Below are 19,791 nucleotides of genomic sequence, written 5' to 3' on the forward strand. Positions count from 1 at the left end.
GGAAAGGCAGTTCTCTCTTCCTTTGTACGAGTTAGGTCATAGAACTCATGAGGAGGTTCCCACCCTAAGACTTCTTCTAAACCTACCTCATCTCCAAACAGCCTCTGGAGCTTTGAAGGCTTCATATTAAGCCCATAACAGCTATTTGGAATAGCAACGACTAGGCTGGAGAGATGATTCAATATGGAGAGTCCTTGGTGCTCTACATAAGTACGAGGACCCGAGCTCTGATTCCTGAGTTTAGCATCATTCAGTACGTGTCTGTACGCCCAGCACGTCTATGTCAGGATGGTAGCAGAGACAGGAGAATTTCTACAAGCTTGGAGACCAGCTAGCCTGGGGTACACAGACATGAACAAAAAACTCCATCAAACAACGTAGATGGTAAAGCCCTACGTCCTAGACTGCCCTCTGACCTTCACACATTTACCAGGATGCAAAGACACACTCATGTGAATCTGCACACTCACACTTGCTAAGACAGGCAGTGATGACCTTCACCCCCAGGCTGCTGATGTCTAGCTATTTCCTCTGGATTGAAACAAAGAGGAAGACTTTAAAGATTCAGAAAGTTATGAAATTTAGGAGCCTTCTCCTGTGGCCACATAAACAACAGAAGTTTACTGAGAGCAGGAGACCCTTCTCTGGAACTGCCAGCCTTCGTGAGTCATTACTGATGCTGGGGTGGGACTATTTTTTTGTTGTTGTTTATACAGCTGCTTTTAATCCTGAGACAGCCATAATCCTGTAAGTAGCCCCTCACCCATGCTCTGGTATTTGTCCCAATAAACTCATTAATTCATGGGGCTAGACTTGGGTGGGATTATTTTTTAAACCTGTTATTTTTGCCCTTTCTGGGGTGGATAGGCATTTGTTCCTGTCTCCCCAGGAAAAGTCACCTAACAGCTGCCGAGGAGAAGGTCTGAGAAAATCCTCACATGTCTGAACAGTGGCCGTGACCAGTCCCACCTGCTTCAATGTGCACATTTGCTATTCCAGAAAAACCACTACCCTATAAGATCTTTCCAACTTGGATGCCCATCCTGACATTTCTGTTGGCTACACCTGCAAATAGTGGCATCCTAGCAATGCTTTCTGAGCATCAGTTGCCTCTTCTACATAATGGAAACGACAGCATCTGCTGGCATCGTCGTGGACATCTCTGGATATCACATACAAAGGCTCTGGGCACTAGAAAACACAGATTGGAAGGCGGTAGGTTTATTACTTTTGCCCGCTCATCTATGTTGTTTTTCCAGTGTGTTCTTAACATGTACTGGGACCTCTGTATGGCAAGGCCAGTCACACCTTGCTTAACACATTCACGAATGTGAGCTACATGCCCAGTGAAATGTCTGTGATGGCGACAACCAAATGGAAATGTTTTTCTCAATGTCTATCCAAATTTCTCAGAGAATGGAAGTAAAGAATGAAGTGTGTGTGAGAGAGTCCACCTCATTTCAGACAAGGCCTTTGGTTTATTTTAGCTTTGAATACAAGGTCAGCTGTCTCAAAAGCTGCTGGTGATTCTCCTGTCTCTTCCTCCCATTTCTTGGTAGGAGTGTTGGGATTACAGACATGTGCCCTACGTATCTGTCTCACACATGAACTCTGGGAATTGAACTCAAATCCCCATGCTTGCACACCAAGCACTCCGACCCACTGAGCCATCTCCCCAGCTTGTCCTTTCCACATTTGTAAAGGACAAGGTACCTTCCTTAAATATACCCTGGTTTTGTTTATTATTTCTAGGTGGTTTCTGGTAGACTCATGTATATTATGTCAGCTGTAAACCAGGATAGTTTAACTCCTTTTCCTATCTGCATCCCCTTGATCTCCATCACTTGACTTACTGGTCCAGCTAGTGCTTTGAGCACAACATGGAAGAGGTGTGGGGATAGTGAACAGCCCTGTCTCATTCCTGACTTCATTGGGATGTCTTCCAGCTTTTCTCCACTTAGGACGATGTTGGTTATGAGTTTCTCATATATAGCTTTTATTATACTGAGATATGTCTCCTGTAGTCCTTAAATGTAGTCTATCATGCAGGCATGTTGGATTTTGTCAAAGACCTTTTCTGTGTCTATTGAGATTTTTGTCTTTAAGTAAGTTTATTTATGTGGTTTATTGCACATATTGACTTGCATATGTTGAACCCTCTCTGCATTTCAGGGATTAGTCCATCTTGGTGAAGGTGATAATCTTTGGATATGTTGGCACTCTGTTTGCAGGCATTTTACTGAGTAGTGTGGAGTTTGCATTCATCGGGGATCTTTTCCTCCTGTTGTTTCTTTTCCTGGTTTTGGTATTAGAGTGATAGTCGAAGGATTTTCAGAGTACTGCTCTGTCACCAACATGACTGCCCAATCATAACCTGAACATGAATGACGGCAGGGGACATGCTGAGTTAGGAGGGAAAGTTCATGAGGTCTCAACCCTACAGAGAGATCTACATCTACAAGCAGCAAAGCAATGAAGAGAGCAGGAGACATGGTCTTCCCCAGGGAGGAGCACACAGTTGATCCAACATCAGTCAGTCCTGAAAACACATACATAAAACTACATCCTACAAACTGAGCAGGGTGCGTTTATGTATTTAGGAGATATTTGTGTGTGTATGTATGTATGTGTGTATGTATGTATGTGTGTATGTATGTATGTGTGTATGTGTGTGTATGTATATGTGTATGTATGTGTGTATGTATGTATGTGTGTGTGTGTATGCATGTATGTATGTATGTAAATGAGAAAAAGAGGTCACAAATTTGAGAGGAAGAAGGGGTGCATGGATGGGTTTGAAGGGAGAAAAGGGAAGAGAGAGATGATGTAGTTATAATCTCAAAAAAAAAATTTTGAATCAACAACATTGATCATTTCGAAAGATTTTTTCCTTTGCTGCTGGCAATGTGGGAAATTCTGTAAGAGCTGTGTGACCTCTGCAGAGCTTCAGGTCCTTGCAGTGAGGTCGCTCTCACTTGCACAGGGCCTGCTCTCAGCAGGATGTCTCCCTTACCTGTACAGGGCCTGCTCTCAGCAGGATGTCTCCCTTACCTGTACAGGGCCTGCTCTTAGCAGGACGTCTCTCTTACCTAAACAGGGCCTGCTCTCAGCAGGACGTCTCCCTTACCTGTACAAGGGCTTGTTCTTACAAGGACGTCTCTCTTACCTGTACAGGGGCCTGCTCATAACAAGGATGTTTCACTAACACAAAACAGCCCAGTTTTATATAAAGAATATTTAAAATTCTATTGTTCCATGAGTATTTTTTTCTTTCCTTAAGCATAAAAAATGATTGCTGAAAGCATCATATTTCTCTTATGAAAATGAAGCCCACTCCATTTTCCTCAGAGCCAGGGTATGTGTGGACTTTAGAATTTACGTATTGCACCCACACTTGAGGCATGTTTCTCTTTTCATCTCTCTATGTATAGGTTTTTTTAATTATTTATTTATTATGTACAGTGTTATGCCTGCATGCGTACCTACATCCCAGAAGAGAGCACCAGATCTCATTACAGATGGTTGTGAGCCACCATGTGGTTGCTGGGAATTGAACTCAGGACCTCTGGAAGAACAGTCAGTGCTCTTAACCACTGAGCCATCTCTCCAGCCCCCTCTATGTATAGTTTTTTGTTTGTTTGTTTTGGTTTGGGTTTTTTTTTTTGAAGGCAGGGTTTCTCTGAAGCTTTGGTGCCTGTCCTGGAACTAGCTCTTGTAGACCAGGCTGGTCTTGAACCCACAGAGATCTGCCTGCCTCTCTGCCTCCCGAGCGCTGGTATTAAAGGCGTGCGCCACCACTGCCCGGCCCTCCATGAATAGTTTTTGTGTGTGGTCGTTTTAGTGTCTTCATTTACAGTACACAAGATAGAAAAGGTAGTTGTTTCCTCACATACTCAAGAGGTAAGGCTCAGAAATTTTGCCCACTCAAGTTCTTGAGAGCAGACAGCTGAAAACTTGTAAGTAAATGACTTTTACATAACAAAATTAATAACAGGGTGACAACTGATAGCAGGGCTGGACGAGGAGTGTCCATTGCTTACTCATCGGTAGTGGTTCTCCTTTCTTTCTATGACTAATCTTCTCAAAGTCTGTCTGTCTGTCTCTCTGTCTGTGTGTCTGTCTGTCTATCTATCATCTATCTATCTATCTATCTATCTATCTATCTATCTATATTGTTTTTAAAGTAGCCAAGGATTTCTTGATTCATCTGTTTTATTGTAGACACCACAAGTCACTCATAGAAAGTCGAACTTAATGAAATGATTCGATTTTTAATTGGGTATGCTTCACATATGGACATTTTGATTGGCATATCCAAGTCAGATAATAAAGCTCAATTTTAAAACTTAAAGAGATCAATCTGCTCAAAAATCTTTTAAGCTGATAGTTTGTCTCTTCCAGAGGACCATAACTCTCTGCAGTGACAGCCATCTGTTGGGAGCAGTGAGACCCCAGATCCTGAATTTCTTGTAATCCCCTGATCTGAGTGCCTACAGCTGCTCTGGGCAGAGACCTTCAGGAGTTCCTGATGGCAGGAGAGTGGTTTCTGGTGGGTTTGGCTGGGGCGTGGCTATCTCTATATAATCTGCCCCTGAACACAATAAAGGGGGCATTCTTGGGGAATTCAAGGATGACCCGTGTCTCTGTCTCTCTGTGTGTGTCTGTGTATTTTAACCTCCAGGCCCTTGCCCGAAGCTCAGTAACTGGATAAAAGTGCATTGAATGCAGACACGGGGGCGCGGTGCGCGGCAATTGGAGGTCTCCACTGAGATTTTGGCAGCCATCTAGTCATTTCCAGAGACCTCCTTTTTGGAAAGAATCTAAGACACCATTTAATTCCCATTCCTAAGCTCCATCTTAAGAACACTAGATGTCAAAGTGGAAAATCTGTCCAAATAAAGGCAGTGACATCTCATGCTACATTCCCAGACAGAGTACAGAAAGATATTTCTACCCTTAGTTTCCTCATTATCAAAACAGAGATCACAGTGCTTACTTTACAGTACTTGTTTCAAAACAAAATTAGACTTAAAAATATGTAGGTGTAGTGTATAAATTCTAAAGTCCATGCAATTTATCCTCATCATTGACGAGAATGGTTCAGTGATTATTCAGTGAAGACTCGTCAAACATTACATAATGGAAGAAACATTTTTACTATGCATACACTGAGGTGACAATGTGTCAGGGAGCTGGGGACAGCACCATAAATAGAGCACTGCACCATGGAGCAGGGAAGGGAGGGAAGATGAGGACTCCCAAATGGACACCAGAAGGAGCCGCTCCAGTTCAGATCCAGCATCTAGAAAACACACCCAAGTCATTCTTCTGGGAGGTGTTCCATGTTCTTCACAGCCCTAGACCCAGGGCCAGCTATAACGTGCCCCAGTCCCTTCAGATGGCCTTTCTCAACCTCAGCACCACTGATATTTAGTCTGCACAGTGTGGTATTGTGAGGAGGAGCTACTTCATGCATCACAGAATGCTGGAGGGCATCCCTGGTTCATCCTTACTTAGTGCCAGCAGTGCCAATGCCCCCAGCTATGCCACTGCCAAAAGACTCCAAGTGAGAACTATGACCTTCAGATCATGAGAAACATCCATAGGTGCTTCCAGAAAGAATGGAATTTATTTAGCTAGGTACCAAATTCTGAATGACTAACCAAGCCTCCTGGAGCCCTTTGCATGTGTTGGCATGTTCCTTTAGAGTTTCACCCAGAAGGGATGTTGATTGTTTCTAACGCCCCCTTGTGTGATGTGACAATAACATGTCTTTTTGAGCACTGTTGTATGACAGTTTATATGACTTTCTTTATCTGACAGGTTGTATGATGCTCCAATCCTCAGTTCTTAAATGGAGATAATAAATTGTTTTGGAAGATCATTGGAAAATTAAATGAGATAAATATAAAACATACAGCCACATGGGTCTTGACACTCATTCCTTTGGTGCAATTAATACACTAGGAATCATGCTGATCACATGACTCAAGTGGATAGCTGTGCTTACCACAAAAGCCTCACAGTTTCAAATTAATCCCCAAACCGCAATTAATGGTAGAAGGACAGTACCAACTCCGCAAAGCTGTACTCAGACCTTCCACATGTGTGCCCCACCCCCCTCTCTCTCACACACACAAACACATACACTTTTTTAAAAATGAAATCTTAACAGAAGTCTCTCCCAAGTCTGTCCACTAGAATGGAGTGGCGTAGTTTTGTGGTACATAGCTTTTGTGATTGCGTGGAACTTACTGTGTCAGAAACGGACACACTAGCTTCCTAACTCAGGCCTGACAAGCAGCCAGATTGCTTAACAGATCAGAGACAGTCAGCTTCCCAGGAACTATGCACATTAAAAATCGGTTAATTGATGTTGTAAGACTCAGCTCTGTAGGTCCACTGGTCCTGCTGCCTGGGGAACACTGAGGCTTGACTGAGTCAGAGGAAAATGTTTTCTGTATTCTGTGTCCTTTAGTTTCTTGTAGACATAAATGGCAAGATCTGGAAATGTCTCCTGAAAATAACGAGAAGGGTCTCCGATTCTTTCCTTCATACTGAAATAAAACACAAATAGTTAGCCAACTGGCCCTAAGCTCTTTATCCTTCTTAGAGTATGCCCTGACAGCTGTACTTGATTCTATAGCAGGAACAATAGGGACTTTGTAATCTGATGAATTAAGATGCTTCCTGACTCTTTAATAACTGTGCAATTTAAATTTCATGATCTTGTATGTTCGTTCATAAAAATAGTAGTAATAGCCAGGTGATGGTGGCACACCTGTTTAATCCCAACACTCAGGATGCAGAGGCAGGTGGGTCTCTGTGAGTCTGTGGGCAGCCCGGTCTACAAGAGCTACTTCTAGGACAGTCAGGGCTGTTACACAGAAAAACCTTTCTTAAAAAAACAGAAAAACCAAAAACCATACAAAAATGGGAAGGGGAGGCAGATCTCACAAGACCCTACTCCGAGATAAACAGTTGATACAGGCAGTTAATGGGTGGTGAGAGAGTGAGAATCAGCCTTTTCCAGAAGCAAGACCCCTCTGAGAGGTTCCAACCCACGTAAGAAGCACTAAACAGAGACACAAATGAGCAACACTACGTGGACTCAGAAGGTTGTGTTTATCTATACATATGTGTGTATATGCCGCAGAAATTGAGAGGGCATTGGGGGAGCACAGGAAGAGTTGGAAGGGGAGGGAAGGGTGGAAATGGTGTCAATACAGTATTTATATATGAAATTCTAAACACCAGTTATAATTAAACAAATGGTAATACAATTCCACAATTCCTTATATACAATCCTTAAATAATAAAAAAGAAAATATTCTGAACTGTATTGTGTGTGTGTGTGTGTCTGTGTGTGTGTGTGTGTGTGTGTGTGTGTGTGTGTGTGCAGCTGACATTTCTGATAACTATTGTATGGATGTGCTCAATGTTTGGACTCTTCAGTTGCTTGATACAGTGGCCCTGTCTTCTGTTCTATTCACACAGAAAGCTACTTCTGTTCAGTAGAATTCAGCAAATCTAAAAAGGAGGATGAGACCCTGACGGGCAAGTCTGTAACTGATTATAAAACACCAGGGACTCAGTAAGATTCCTTTTTAAAACAAAAATAATTGCTTTTGCTTTTTCTCCTTCTCCTCATTCTTTTTATCCAACTCCTTCTTCTCTGTCAAGGTCATACTAGGCATTTCTGGCTGGCCTGGAACTTTCTGTATAGGCCTGGCTGACCTCATGGAGATCCATCTACCTCTGCCTCCTGAGTTGGCTATTAAAGACATGTGCCACAGCCCCGCCCTCCCACTTGCTTTTATTTTTGTCAAAGTAAGAGTTCTTCTTTCCATAGGGACAGACTTACAACTGCGTTTTCTAATTGTTCTCCTGCACGGATGACGCACAAGAATGAAGGTAGCACTTACTCCTTGTTTTTGTTCTCATTGATGTGCTCTCCCATATTCCGAATGAACTTCAGTAGATCGCCTACAGTATTCTGATAAGGATTTTTCTTAGTTTTATAGAAATCATTCATTTTTTTCATAACGTATTTGTCGATCTAAAAAACAAAACATTACCCCCAAGGTATGATAACAAGATAAAACAAAACCTGATAGTTTCTTAATAACTGAAGGTCAAATACAAATTTGAATAAATGCCCTCTACCAATGAATGAAGCCAATAGAAACAAATGAAAGTACATGACACCCACCCACTGTGCCATGCGGGGCAGTTGTGTCGTGTTTTAATGAGGCACTATAAGTGACTGATTTCATTTTTGTCTGTACTGGCCAGTTCCCAAGAAATTATGCCTACTAAAACCCTCTGTGGAAGGACTCACAAGCCTAGCCACTGTGGAAGTCAGTACTGAGGATTCTCAAAAACCTAAAACTGCATCCTACCAAAAGAGCATCTACAACTCTACTGCGTATTCATCCAAAGGACTCTCAGTCAACATATAACAGAGACATCACAGAACTGCTCACAGTAGCCAAGATGTGGAGTCAACTTAGGGGTCCCTCAATCACAGAATGTTACAGAAAATGTGGTTTATGTGCACAATGGAATTTTTTCAACCATAAAAAACAAAAAAGTTATGTCATTTGCATGAAAGCTGATGGAAATGGAGATGTCTAATTAGGCAAATTAAGTCACTCTCAGATAAATAAAATGGAATTTTGCTTAGATTCATAAATCCATGTATGTAAATTTGACAGGAAAATAGAAACAAAACTGTCTAGAGCATCAGGTACTAAGGAAAGGAGGGGTTATGAGCAGGGTAGAAGGGTATGAAAGGATATTTTCAAGGTATATCATATACTTATATAAAAAGTCTCTACTTTTATGTTTGTCCATTACTAAAAACTTAAAGTTTGAGCTGAAGTCTCATATGCATGCATTGAGCAAAGGGTCATGGCACATGCACTCCATACTAAGAACCAGCACACAGTGGCTGTCTCTGCTCCATGGGACTGGCAGACTGGCATGGAAAACATATATTAAATTAGCAATTATGAGTGGAGACAAGGGGAGGAAAGAAAACAAAATGAGAATCAGAAACAAAGACAGAGAGAAGAGCTGAGGCCTGAAATAGAGAAACTGCTGGTCTCAAAGACCTGAAGACCATGGATTCTCCCAGGGTGCATTGTACATGAGCTGCAGCACACAGCATCATCTCTGCAGATAGGTGCACCTCGTGGGAACATGCTCTAGTCTGCTTTATGGTATCCAGACATTGATGTTGGCCTAAAACATAGTTGGATCTGAGAAATGTTTGTAAATTTACAATAATGAGAGTTTGTGATACAGATTGAGATGCTGATTAATTTTAAAGAGTTCCCTAAATTCAATTTTAGCAGAATTTGTCTTGAAGGGGAAGGATTTGAAAGGTTATCTTTTTTCATAATGTATCTTCTCAACACAATGTGGGTCCTTGGAACATGGGATGCTCATAGACAGCATAGGTGTCCAGTGTGTTTAGGCTATGGCTTTATGGTGGAGAACCACCTTGGCTTAGGCTCTATTTAGTCAGTCGTTCTTGTCATAATAAAACTTTTGGCTAGACCTGAGGGGATGGCTAATGGACTGGTTAAGGCCATCCTAAGGCAGAACTTAATGACAGTGTCTTAGGGCTCCTGACTCTGAAGGAAGTAGTAGAGACTCAAAAGAGTTAAGAGGGCTCATTTGGAGAGAAGAAAATGATCCCACTCACTTCCTGGTAAGAACAGGCTGGTGTATAAAATAACTTAGAAAAGGTAGCAGAAATTGTTAGACATACTCTCATTACTAGACCACAGAAAGTGTTCATACCTTAGATGTCCACTGGTAGAAACTTCTGGAAGGCTCAGGTGTCCTAGAGTTCAGTCTTTTGAGAATCTCACTTTCATTATTTCGTGTTTTGATGTCAGATTCATTCCCCACATCCCGAAGTGCTCTGTAGCGGCTGAGAGTGATAGAAACAGCATGGTCATCCCATTTGTCCCCAAAAGGGAAATTGATGAGCTTTGATTTTTAATTGAATTTCTATGATGGGAGAGGCCATCCCATCGATTCCCATCTGTTTCTTAGTAGTTACAACCAGAATCCAGCAGGTTCTTGCCCCTCCCAAGGACATACTGCCTACATTGTCAAGGTGAGAGGAAAGCCTGGGCCTGTTGATGCCCAGCCCTGACAGCTCCTCATACCACAGTGGTTCTCAACCTGTGGCTCACAAATAATTTGGGGACAAATGACACTGTCACAGGGGCCACATATTAGACATCCCATATAGCAGATATTTACATTACAATCATAACAGTAGCAAAATTACAGTTATGAAGTAGTAACAAGAATAACTGTTGGTTAATAACAGTGGTTGGGGGTCACCACTGCTGTGAACTATGCTCATTGCTAATAATGAAGCTGATTGGTTGATAGCTGGGCAGAAAGAGATTGGGAATGCAGCCTGACACAGAGAATTCTGGGAAGAGGAATGGTGGAGTCAGAGAGTCGGTGGCAAACAAAGAGAAGCAAAATGAGAATATCATGCTGAGGAAGATACCAAGCCATGTGGCTAAAGATAGATAAGAATTAGGGTTAATTTAAGTGTAAGAGTTAGCTAGTAACAAGCCAGATCTGTAAACTAAGCATTTAGAAGTAATATAAGATTCAGAGTGGTTATTTGAGAACTGGCAGATGGGAGAGAAACATCCACCTTCACACCACACCATGAGGAACTGTAATAAAGGGTCACAGTGTTAGGAACGTTGAGAACCACTGCTGTCACTCATACCCGAGGTCTACTTACTTCTCCCAGGACCAAAAGAAAGGATGGCCAAGCAGGTTCTTCAGACAGTTCATGACATTTTCTCCAGGGGAAAACAGGCAACAAATGAGGTCCTTAGTCTCCTCGTCTGGAGACATTTCTGCCGTCTTTTCATTATTTTGAGTCATCAGTGTCTCAAAGGGGATCTCACCTTTCATTACTACATAAAGGACCAGCCGTCCGAGGGCCTGCACAGAAGCCATAAATCAAACCAAAATTTCAATGTGGTAACCTATTTGGGTAAGCTTGAAAGATTTGACCAGTTTCATTGGTCATGGATCTGCCTACAAGACTAGTAAGGGGATCTCTAGGTGTGTCTGATAGCATTCACAAAGAAGATTACGATCACAAGGGCTCTAGCCTAATGGCCCCTGATGCATTCAAACTGTCAGTAGACTTATGTGGAAGTAATGGGACATTGGAAGATGGAACGTGTTTGGAAGAAGTGGTGCAGTGGGAGATTGTCTTCGTGGCTAACACTTGACCTGGTCCCTTGCAGTTGTGATTGAGCTTTGCTTCCTGTCCAGGATGAGCTGGTCTATCAATCCCTCACAGCCAGCCTGAGCTGAAACCTCCTAGACTGTGAACTCAAGCAAACCCTTCTTCCTTCAGGTTCTCACAGTGACACATAAGTAGTCAGTCCAGACAGTGTGGAAATGGAGGATGGGGGGATTTTAAGGAACATCTGGGCTATATTCCTGTGGTCCCATTATGTCATGTTAGCAACTGGACTCCAAATCTGTAGGATTCTAGGTGAAAATGCAAAGCTCTGTGCACAAAGAGCTCTCAAGGCCACACTTGGCCCATAGTTTAGGTTCCTGAAAGACCATCCTGGTCCAGAGCTGATATGATAGACTTGTTGGCAGCAGGATTCTACCTAGGTCTTGGATGTTCTGACAGAATGTGGACAAGTCAAGGAAGGGAGGATACACAAGGACACTTGCTCAGCTATGTTCATATGAGCATTATTCCTAATAGCCAGAACCTGGAGACAACCTAGATGCCCCTCAACCGAGGAATGGATGAAGAAAATGTGGTACATTTACACAATGGAATATTAGTCAGAGGAAAAAAAATGACATCATGAGATTTGTGGGCAAATGGATGAAGCTAGAAAAAAAATCATCCTGGGTGAGGTAACCCAGACACAGATGGACAAACACAGTGTGCGCATGCTCTTAAGTGGACAGTAGATGTAAAGCAAAAGATACCCCAGCTACCATCCACAGTCCTAGAGGAACTAGGTAACAAGGAGCACCCTAAGAGGGGTGCAAGGATCGCCCTGGGAAGGGGAAATAGTTGAGATCTCCTGGGTAAACTGGGATGGGGGTGTATAATGGAGCAGATGGGAACATGCTGGGTTGGGATGGTCAAGTAGGGAAGGGACAGAGAAAAGACACAAGGGAGAAATCGAAATCTTGATAATGGGGCCAAGATGGCATTGGAGAAAGGCCTGGTATAGGGAAGGCTCCTGCGGGTCCATGGAGATGATCCCAGCCAGAGCTCCTGCTAGTGGTGGATAGTGTGCCTGAACTGTCCTTTTCCTTCCTATGGTCAGATTGGTGACTACCCTAACTGTCATCATAGAACTTTTGTCCAGTGATTGATGGAAGCAGAAGCAGACGTCTATAGCCAGGCACTGGGCCAAGATCTTGGAGTCCAGTTGAAGAGAGGAAGGGAAATTATATAATTTGGGGCCTCAGGATCATTAGGGGCAAACCCACAGAGGCAGATGACTCAAGCTCATGGGAGTTCATAGACTTTAAACTGATAGCTAGGGAGCCTACATTGGACTGACCTAGGCCCTCTGCATGTGTGTGGTAGTTGTGTAGCTTGTTCTGTTTGTAGGATCCCTAGCAGTGGGACCAGGATCTCCCCCTGGTGAATGAGCTGGCTTTGTTGGAATCTATTCCCTATAGTGGGGTGCCTAGCTCAGCCTTGATGCAAGGGGGAGGAGCTTGGTACTGCCTCAAGTTGATGAGCCATGTTTTGTTGACTCCCATTGAGGCCCTTACCTTTCCTGTGGAGTGATGGAGCGGGTTAGAAAGAAGGTGGGAGGAGGTAATGGCGGGGAGAGAAGGGAGGGAAACTGGTTAGTATGTAAAATATATTAAAAATTAACAAATAAAGAATGGAGGGTGTGCTATAAACAAAGAGGACAACATAGAACCAACTAGGAACTGGACACAGTTCTGAGTGAGGAGGCAGATAACAGTCATTCCTAATCAGGTGGGGCACAGTACTAGCCAAGAGAACCAGACTTTGGTACAGCTGAGAAGTAGGCAGTGGTCAGCACAAGAGACAGTTATGCTAGGGTGGTAGAAGTCAGGAGCCACCAAACGCAGAACCAAAGCTATTGCCCTTTAGCTACTATCCAGGAGAGAACCAGCCAGCCTTATCTTAACAAGCCTGGCAGTCAAGGTACACAGTGCCTGGCTGTGTCCTCTCAGGAGCTGTTTAACAGTCCTGAGGCTTCTGCTGAGCTCTGCCTCCTTGGAGCTGAAGGCTGACTCCAACACTCCAGAACTGTCTGGAACCTCCATATCTGACTTTCTGTGGTTCTCAGCAGGTAAGTTTGAATAGAGTAGGGAGGAAATCTCATTTGCTTTACTCTTAGGCAGAAATAAAAAAGTATTTCCAGAAGGAACCTGTGAGGTATTCAGAAATGTCTCCATGAAGTCTCTGAAGAAGAGGCACCCTCGGGTTAGTTACTTATTCAGCTGGTGAAGAAGAAGGAAACAGAGATAAAGAAAGGGACCACAGTGAAAGGCAGCTCAGTGCCAACTCAGCTATTTCACCTTCTCCTCAGCCTGGTGAAAGTTCTCCTGAGGAAAAACACAGAAATGCCACTGTGGGCAAGGGAGTGAGGACAGTGGACACCGTGGAGGGAAGCCATGGGAAATCTGTCCTTCTGGGTTAAAATAGGAAGTTCCTTACCTGGCCCTAGGAAGTGGGGTAATGAACAAATAAGGAAGCAGAGGAAAGAAAAAGTTAATTGGGCCACAGAAATTACCTCCAAGTCTTTCTTGACCGCCCGTGGATCTCCCATGCACTGGACGCTCTGATCAAAATCTGCCAGGCGAATAGCTTTCTTGTCATCTAAGGGACAGTTTCAGAGGTGAATAAAAATATTCTTTTTCATGTGATAGATCATTCAAATAAATATGTAACATGATATGCAGTCTGTCATCTCTGAAGATCAATAATAATACTATTTACTCATGTCCACCCTCATTTGTTCTATTAGTAATCTGTCAAGAGCAGGACACGTATTTTCATATTTTACAGGACAGACAGTAGGGAAAGATGAGGGTGAGGTCAAGCAGCTGTCCACGTTCACAGCTCCTGGGGCACAGCACAGTAAAGGGGCTGCTGGCCATAGTTAAGGATACAGTCTATGGGTAACTAACAGCTAACCAACAGCTAACGAACAAGGTTCTGAGTCTAGGAATGTCTTGGCATCGCTTTCCATTCAGTTAAGCCCACCAGATCCAAGCTGCTCTGGTCTTCAGACCACCCTCATGTGTCAGAAATGAGATAGTTCCTCTTGGGGTTCTTCTTCCTTCTAGAAGGGTCCACTGAGTCCCCAGAAAGAGGAATGAAAGAATGATAGAATTTGGGAACGAGATCAAAAGGCGAGTAAGTCAGGAAGTTAGCCCCCAAGAGGTGACTAATGCTGTCTCCATGATGATCAGAAATAAATCTCTATTCTTTATCACTCTCTTAGTCTGCCATGTTCTGTTACAGCCACACATGAAAGACCACCACAATGCCTCACCTATTAAGATGTTTAGGGGCTGTAGATCCAGATGGGCAAATCCCTGCAAGTGTAGTCTTTGAACAGCCTCAAAAACAGACATTAGAACAGTGCGGGAAAACTCATCTTCTCCGATCTCTACGGTTTCCACACGGTGTTCAACCAAGAACTCTTCCAGTGTCCACTCACACAGGGACATACACACATATAAACAGCCCTTGCTGATCTCGCTTCCATAGAAAGTCACGAAGTGACTGTCGCCATGGCAGCCCTGCAGACAGGCGATTTCATTGCGTGCACGTGTGCTGTCCTCAGGAAAGACCTTCACAGCTGCTTCTCGATTGTCATAGAACCCCAGATAGATGCCTCCTTCAGAAGTGCTAGCAATTTTAAAATCAATATCTAGAAAGATCTTGAGTTTGCCAATCATGGGTCTATGCACTCTGTGGAGGCTTTTCAAGGCTTGTCCCCAGCGGGAACTGTGAGGCAACCAGTCACCAGCAGGAGGGACACTTTGATCATTAGCTTCATAATGACGAAGAATCTCCATAATGGAAGTGTCATAATTCCGTCTGGCTATATGAATAAGATCCTCACAGATGGTAGCTCCCTTAACACATAACAACTGGACGATTCCCTTCTGTTTGAGTTCAACAGCAAATCGTAGGGCCGTCCTGCCCTCATTATCTCTGTCGTCAATGTTTATGCCCTCCTGACTCAGGAGCATCTCCACCAAGCCTTTGTGTTTCCTTTCCACTGCTGCCATCAGGGGTGTCTTTCCCCCTTCTCCTCTCGCATTAGCATCAGCCCTGTGGTGCAGCAGAAGGCGAATAATCTCCTCGATGTCTTCACACTCCTCTTCCTGCAGAGTACGGATCAAGGCATTTCTGCCCATGTTGTCCCGGGCATCGACCTCTGCCCCCATGTCACTGAGGAGAACACGCAAGGCTTCTGTGTGGCCATTTTCAGCAGCACTCATGAGAGCTGTGGCCCCTCCTTTCTTCATTCGCCTTTTGTCCTCTGTTGTCTCCCGTCTCAAATTCACGTTGGCTCCCTTATCAAAAAGGAATCTTAAGGCTTCCACTCTACCATACTCGGCAGCTTCCATGAAAGCCGTGAAGCCATTGTTGTCATACTCATTGACATCTGCTCCTTTAGAGAGGAATCTCTGGAGCAGTCTCACATCTCCATGGATCCCAGCGATGATGAAGGGAGTGGCCCCATTCTTCTTCCTCCTATGAGGGTCAGCCCCATGACGAAGCAGTAGATCTACAATGTCTACCCTGCCCAACTTCACTGCATTGTGCAAAGGTGTCCAGCCCCCAATGTCTTCACAGACATTGACGTCAGCCCCTCTGTCCAGCAATTGCTGGATCCTGTCAACATTTCCCTCTTCAACAGCTTTAATCAGCAAAAGACTGTCTTCATCAGTGGTCCTCTGACTGCTTGAGGATGTGGCTCCATCCTGGGGAGTGTCGTGATCTGCGGGCTCCATGTTAGTCAATTCTAATGCCTAGTGTTTTGAGCCTTTTCCTTGAGATATGAACACTTGTATCTTTGGGACGCTATGAGAGTCTTGCGGGTAGGAATTGGGCTTATTGTTCTGCCTTCTGAGGTCTCCTCTGTAGACAGAGAAGAGGTGACTTATTCATCTGACTCAGAACTCAGCTATACCCACAGAAAGCCTTCGCTAAACACATTTACTTGCTTAATTAAAAATTTCTAAGTTGTAGACTATTGTGAATGTATATGAATTTAAAATGAGGAAATTATTACTCCATAGTCCCAGGTCCCCAAAGCAACTGCTACCAATATTTAGCATATGTGTATAGTGTTTAGTTTCAAACCTGGGACAAATAGCTGAGGTGCCTACTTAACTTATCCAAGAGGACCTGGCAGCCAGGTTCTCCCAGCATCCCTCAGTCTCTACCTGTTACAGGGTGTGGCTGGCAGACCCTGCTCTCTACCATCAATTCTCTAGCCTGGGGACTGGGATGTCCTTCCCGCAGAGGCTCTTTTTTTATATAAGCCTGACATTTTGTTTAAGGGCCCATTTTGTACCTTAAGCCTCCTGGCTGCTGCCCTGGTCCCCCTCTCTCCTTTCTTCATTCCCCTCCACCTCAGTCTGGTCACGCCCACTCTGGACTTTCCCAGATGTCCCTGCCTTTACCTAAACGCTCCCTTTAATCTACAATAAAGTTTCTCCTTTATTTATTTATTAAAGTTTATTTATTCCACCAATCCTAGGACCAGTCATGACCTTTTCTTTACTTATTATTTCTTTTTTTCATGCATAACGATTTATTTTCAGGCTGGACTAAAGCTATGCTAAGTGACTTAGAATATACATGCTTATTTTCATTTTATAATCTTAAATATCTTAATATTTAAAATGACATTTTGAAAATTAAACAGTTCAATACATTTCTGAATGAAGTGGTAGAAAATTAAGCTCATTTCATCTTTTCCTCACACAGATTTCTTATGATAGACGTCCTAACGCTTCATGACTGGTCTGAAAACCTTCTGCTTTCTTCAGTATTCTATAAACGTTCTTACCTAGCAATTGGCAGCTCCTGGGGCTGGGGGAGCGCAAGCAAGCTCCCTTAAGAAGAAAAGTATATTTCTTTGTCTCTGTCCATCTGAGTTTCTTCTTCCCAGGTGAGGCTGGTCACTCCACACGCGTTACTGTGTTCTCCATGCCCGTCCTCTTTACAACCCTGTGCGGTTTTATTGAGTTAGTGATGAAAATGTGAATCATGGGCTCAGCTTTGGGTATCCGGGTGTGCAACTTTTGACTTTCACTTCCAATTGCACACTCCTAAACCACTGACTTGCAATATTGTTTCCTCAATAGCAGACAACAATAAACAGGGGCATAGGAGACAGTGAGTTAGGGAGTGTAGTAGGTACTGGGTACTGAATAAATGGGAGAGTATATATTATGCCTCTTTGTGTGTGTGTGTGTGTGTGTGTGTGTGTGAAATCCTCTCTCCTGACCAGCATCATTTAGGCCAGTGGCCTCATTAGGCTCTAGTGTTGGATCCAGTTCACTCATCCAGTTCAGTCCTCCGTCAGCCCTTCTTAACCTCAACATCTAAACAGCTGTGTCTGCTACAAACCGCACAACGCCTCCCTCTCTGAGATCTACACATGCCGAGTACTCTGCCTACCAATTCCCGAAGTCACTGACCAAAGAATTTGTGCAGCCAGTCCTGACTAAACTGGCTGTGAGGTGGGCAGGGGTGAAGTAAGGAGCAGAGGAGGAAAGCCCAGCCTGGAATGGAGGCTGCAGCACACAAAGCCTGCTTTCACTTTCATTTCCCCCCCCCCCCACACACACACACGTCCTTCCAGAGCTGCCCCAGGAGCAGGGACCATAAATGGTGTGTGGACAGTGACAACCTTAGGAGGGAGGGCTCAGGATCACAGGGCTGCTGCCCAAATCCTCCAGGCTTTCCATCCCCATCCCCAACAGACCCTGAGAGAACAGGCAAACCAGGACTCCTCAGGCCTTGCTGGCTCTCCTCCAGCCCACCTTACCTTCCAAATTCAGACTCCCCAGAGGTCATTCTTTAGGCAGCAGCGATCCTTTAAGACCATCTTCTGGACGAGCATTTCCTTGTGGCATGTCACTGAGTCAGCAGGGCGGAGCCAAGAGAGGAGTGAGAAACGGAAGAACAGAAGGTGTGCACACAGGGTCAGCCCAGACACAGCCCCAGCAATCTTTCTCCCCATAAAAGAAAACAAAGACTACCCTGAGCAAGCAGGACAGGCTTGATAGGCATCAGAGCGCTTGGATTTGAGGTCATAGAACCCAACTTCACTCATCACTCTTGTATCTTCTCTGTTACCACAAATCCTGTGTTCTTGGAGGGAAACAAGAAAATAAGCACATAACCCACTATGCAGCCAGCTGGAGCAGGGCAGGAAGAGCATCTGTTGCCAGTGACGACTGGAAGCATTTGAGATACAGAGGCTCATCCACAAACCTGAAGCTCCGCGTACATGGAGCTTGTTCCTTAATGGGAACAGAGAAACCATAAGCAATCTTACAGGTAGTAGAGGACGAAGATCGTGTGTATGTATAGGCTGTGTGTGTCTGGACAGGCTGGGGAGGTCAGAGACATCTATGTGATCTGGGTCCTCTGCTTCCACATGTACATGGGTTCCAAAGCTCTAAATCAGGTTACAAGTTTTGTCTGGCAAGCACCTTTGCCTGGTGAGCCCTTTATCCAGCCCCGTAAATAAGTTGGTTTTTGAATAGCATAGAATACAATGTCCCGGTATGATGGAGTTCCAGATAGTCCATTTTTCTATAGGCTTCACAGCCGCTGTCTTCTAGAGCCTCAATACATCCTGCTGTTTCCAATCTCTCTTTGTGCCTCCTATTTTACTATCTGGTCAGATAATAAATAGTAACAAGGATTATGATGGTGGTGATGGTGGTGGTGGTGAGGATCGAGGTGTTGTTGCTGTGGTAGTGGTGGTGGTGGTTGAGACATTGGTGGTGGTGATGCTGGTTGTCATGCTAATTACAGAAAACATTTGCACAGCTCCTGAGTATACTTCAGGAACTGTTCTGAGCACTTCACAGATACTAACTCACAGCAGTAAATCTTGTGAAAGCTACTGTTTTTTATCCCATTCTACAGAGAAGGAAAACATAGCTTGCTGTGCTCTGGAGACTGGACTACATCACAGGGTTACAACCTCATTCTCGTTGAAGTCAGACAGGGAACAAAATCAATTTAATCGTGTATTGTATCTCATCGTGGAAAAACCCACAGGGAAAACTAAGGCAGACGTGGGTGGTTTTAGCGTACCAGAACGCAAGTCCTGGAGACACAGGGCAGTCAGCAGAGCGTTTGCTTTGCAAGCACAAGACCTGAACCCAATGCCCAGAACTCACACTGAAAAGAAAGGAGATAAAGGGGTGCAATCCCCACATCCTGGGTGATAAAAAATTGGTCTGGGTGGCCCAGTTACAACCCCTCTGCTGGGAGGCACAGACAGGCAGGTTCTCAGGGCTGGACCAACCACCATGGACACTTGCTGCATTCTAGGCCAATAGGAGGTTTACTGTGCCTAAAGAATGACACGTGAGGTTATCCATTGGCCATACACACACACACACACACACACACACACACACACAAATACCAGGGTGGGCATCTCCATAGAGCAGTTGGAGAAGAATGAACCTTTTTGTTCAGAAGGTGACATTTGA

General features: G+C 44.1%; 1 protein-coding gene across 1 annotated transcript; it reads right to left on the bottom strand.

Moving 5' to 3' along the window:
* Positions 1–4,896: 4,896 nt before the first annotated feature.
* LOC119827863 (2-5A-dependent ribonuclease-like) lies at positions 4,897–16,179 on the bottom strand. Its single transcript, XM_038349787.1, has 6 exons — positions 14,583–16,179; positions 13,818–13,903; positions 10,787–10,992; positions 9,811–9,943; positions 7,926–8,059; positions 4,897–6,557 (listed from the first exon to the last, which is right to left on the bottom strand). The coding sequence occupies exons 1-6, from the start codon at positions 16,054–16,056 to the stop codon at positions 6,386–6,388; spliced, it is 2,205 nt and encodes a 734-aa protein (XP_038205715.1). The 5' UTR covers positions 16,057–16,179; the 3' UTR covers positions 4,897–6,385.
* Between the last annotated feature and the right edge of the window lie 3,612 nt (positions 16,180–19,791).

The sequence above is a fragment of the Arvicola amphibius genome, chromosome 12 (assembly GCF_903992535.2).
Source record: "Arvicola amphibius chromosome 12, mArvAmp1.2, whole genome shotgun sequence".
Taxonomy (NCBI): Eukaryota; Metazoa; Chordata; class Mammalia; order Rodentia; family Cricetidae; genus Arvicola; species Arvicola amphibius.

Bases quoted from the DNA above. Each gene is read 5' to 3' on its own strand.
- LOC119827863 (XM_038349787.1), bottom strand. From the start codon at position 16,056: ATGGAGCCCGCAGATCACGACACTCCCCAGGATGGAGCCACATCCTCA. The intron at 9,944-10,786 runs GTAAGTAGACCT...TATCACTCTCAG, and splicing joins TTCTTTTGGTCCTGGGAGAA to CCGCTACAGAGCACTTCGGG. The intron at 6,558-7,925 runs GTAAGTGCTACC...GTTTTATTTCAG, and splicing joins AATGAGAACAAAAACAAGGA to TATGAAGGAAAGAATCGGAG.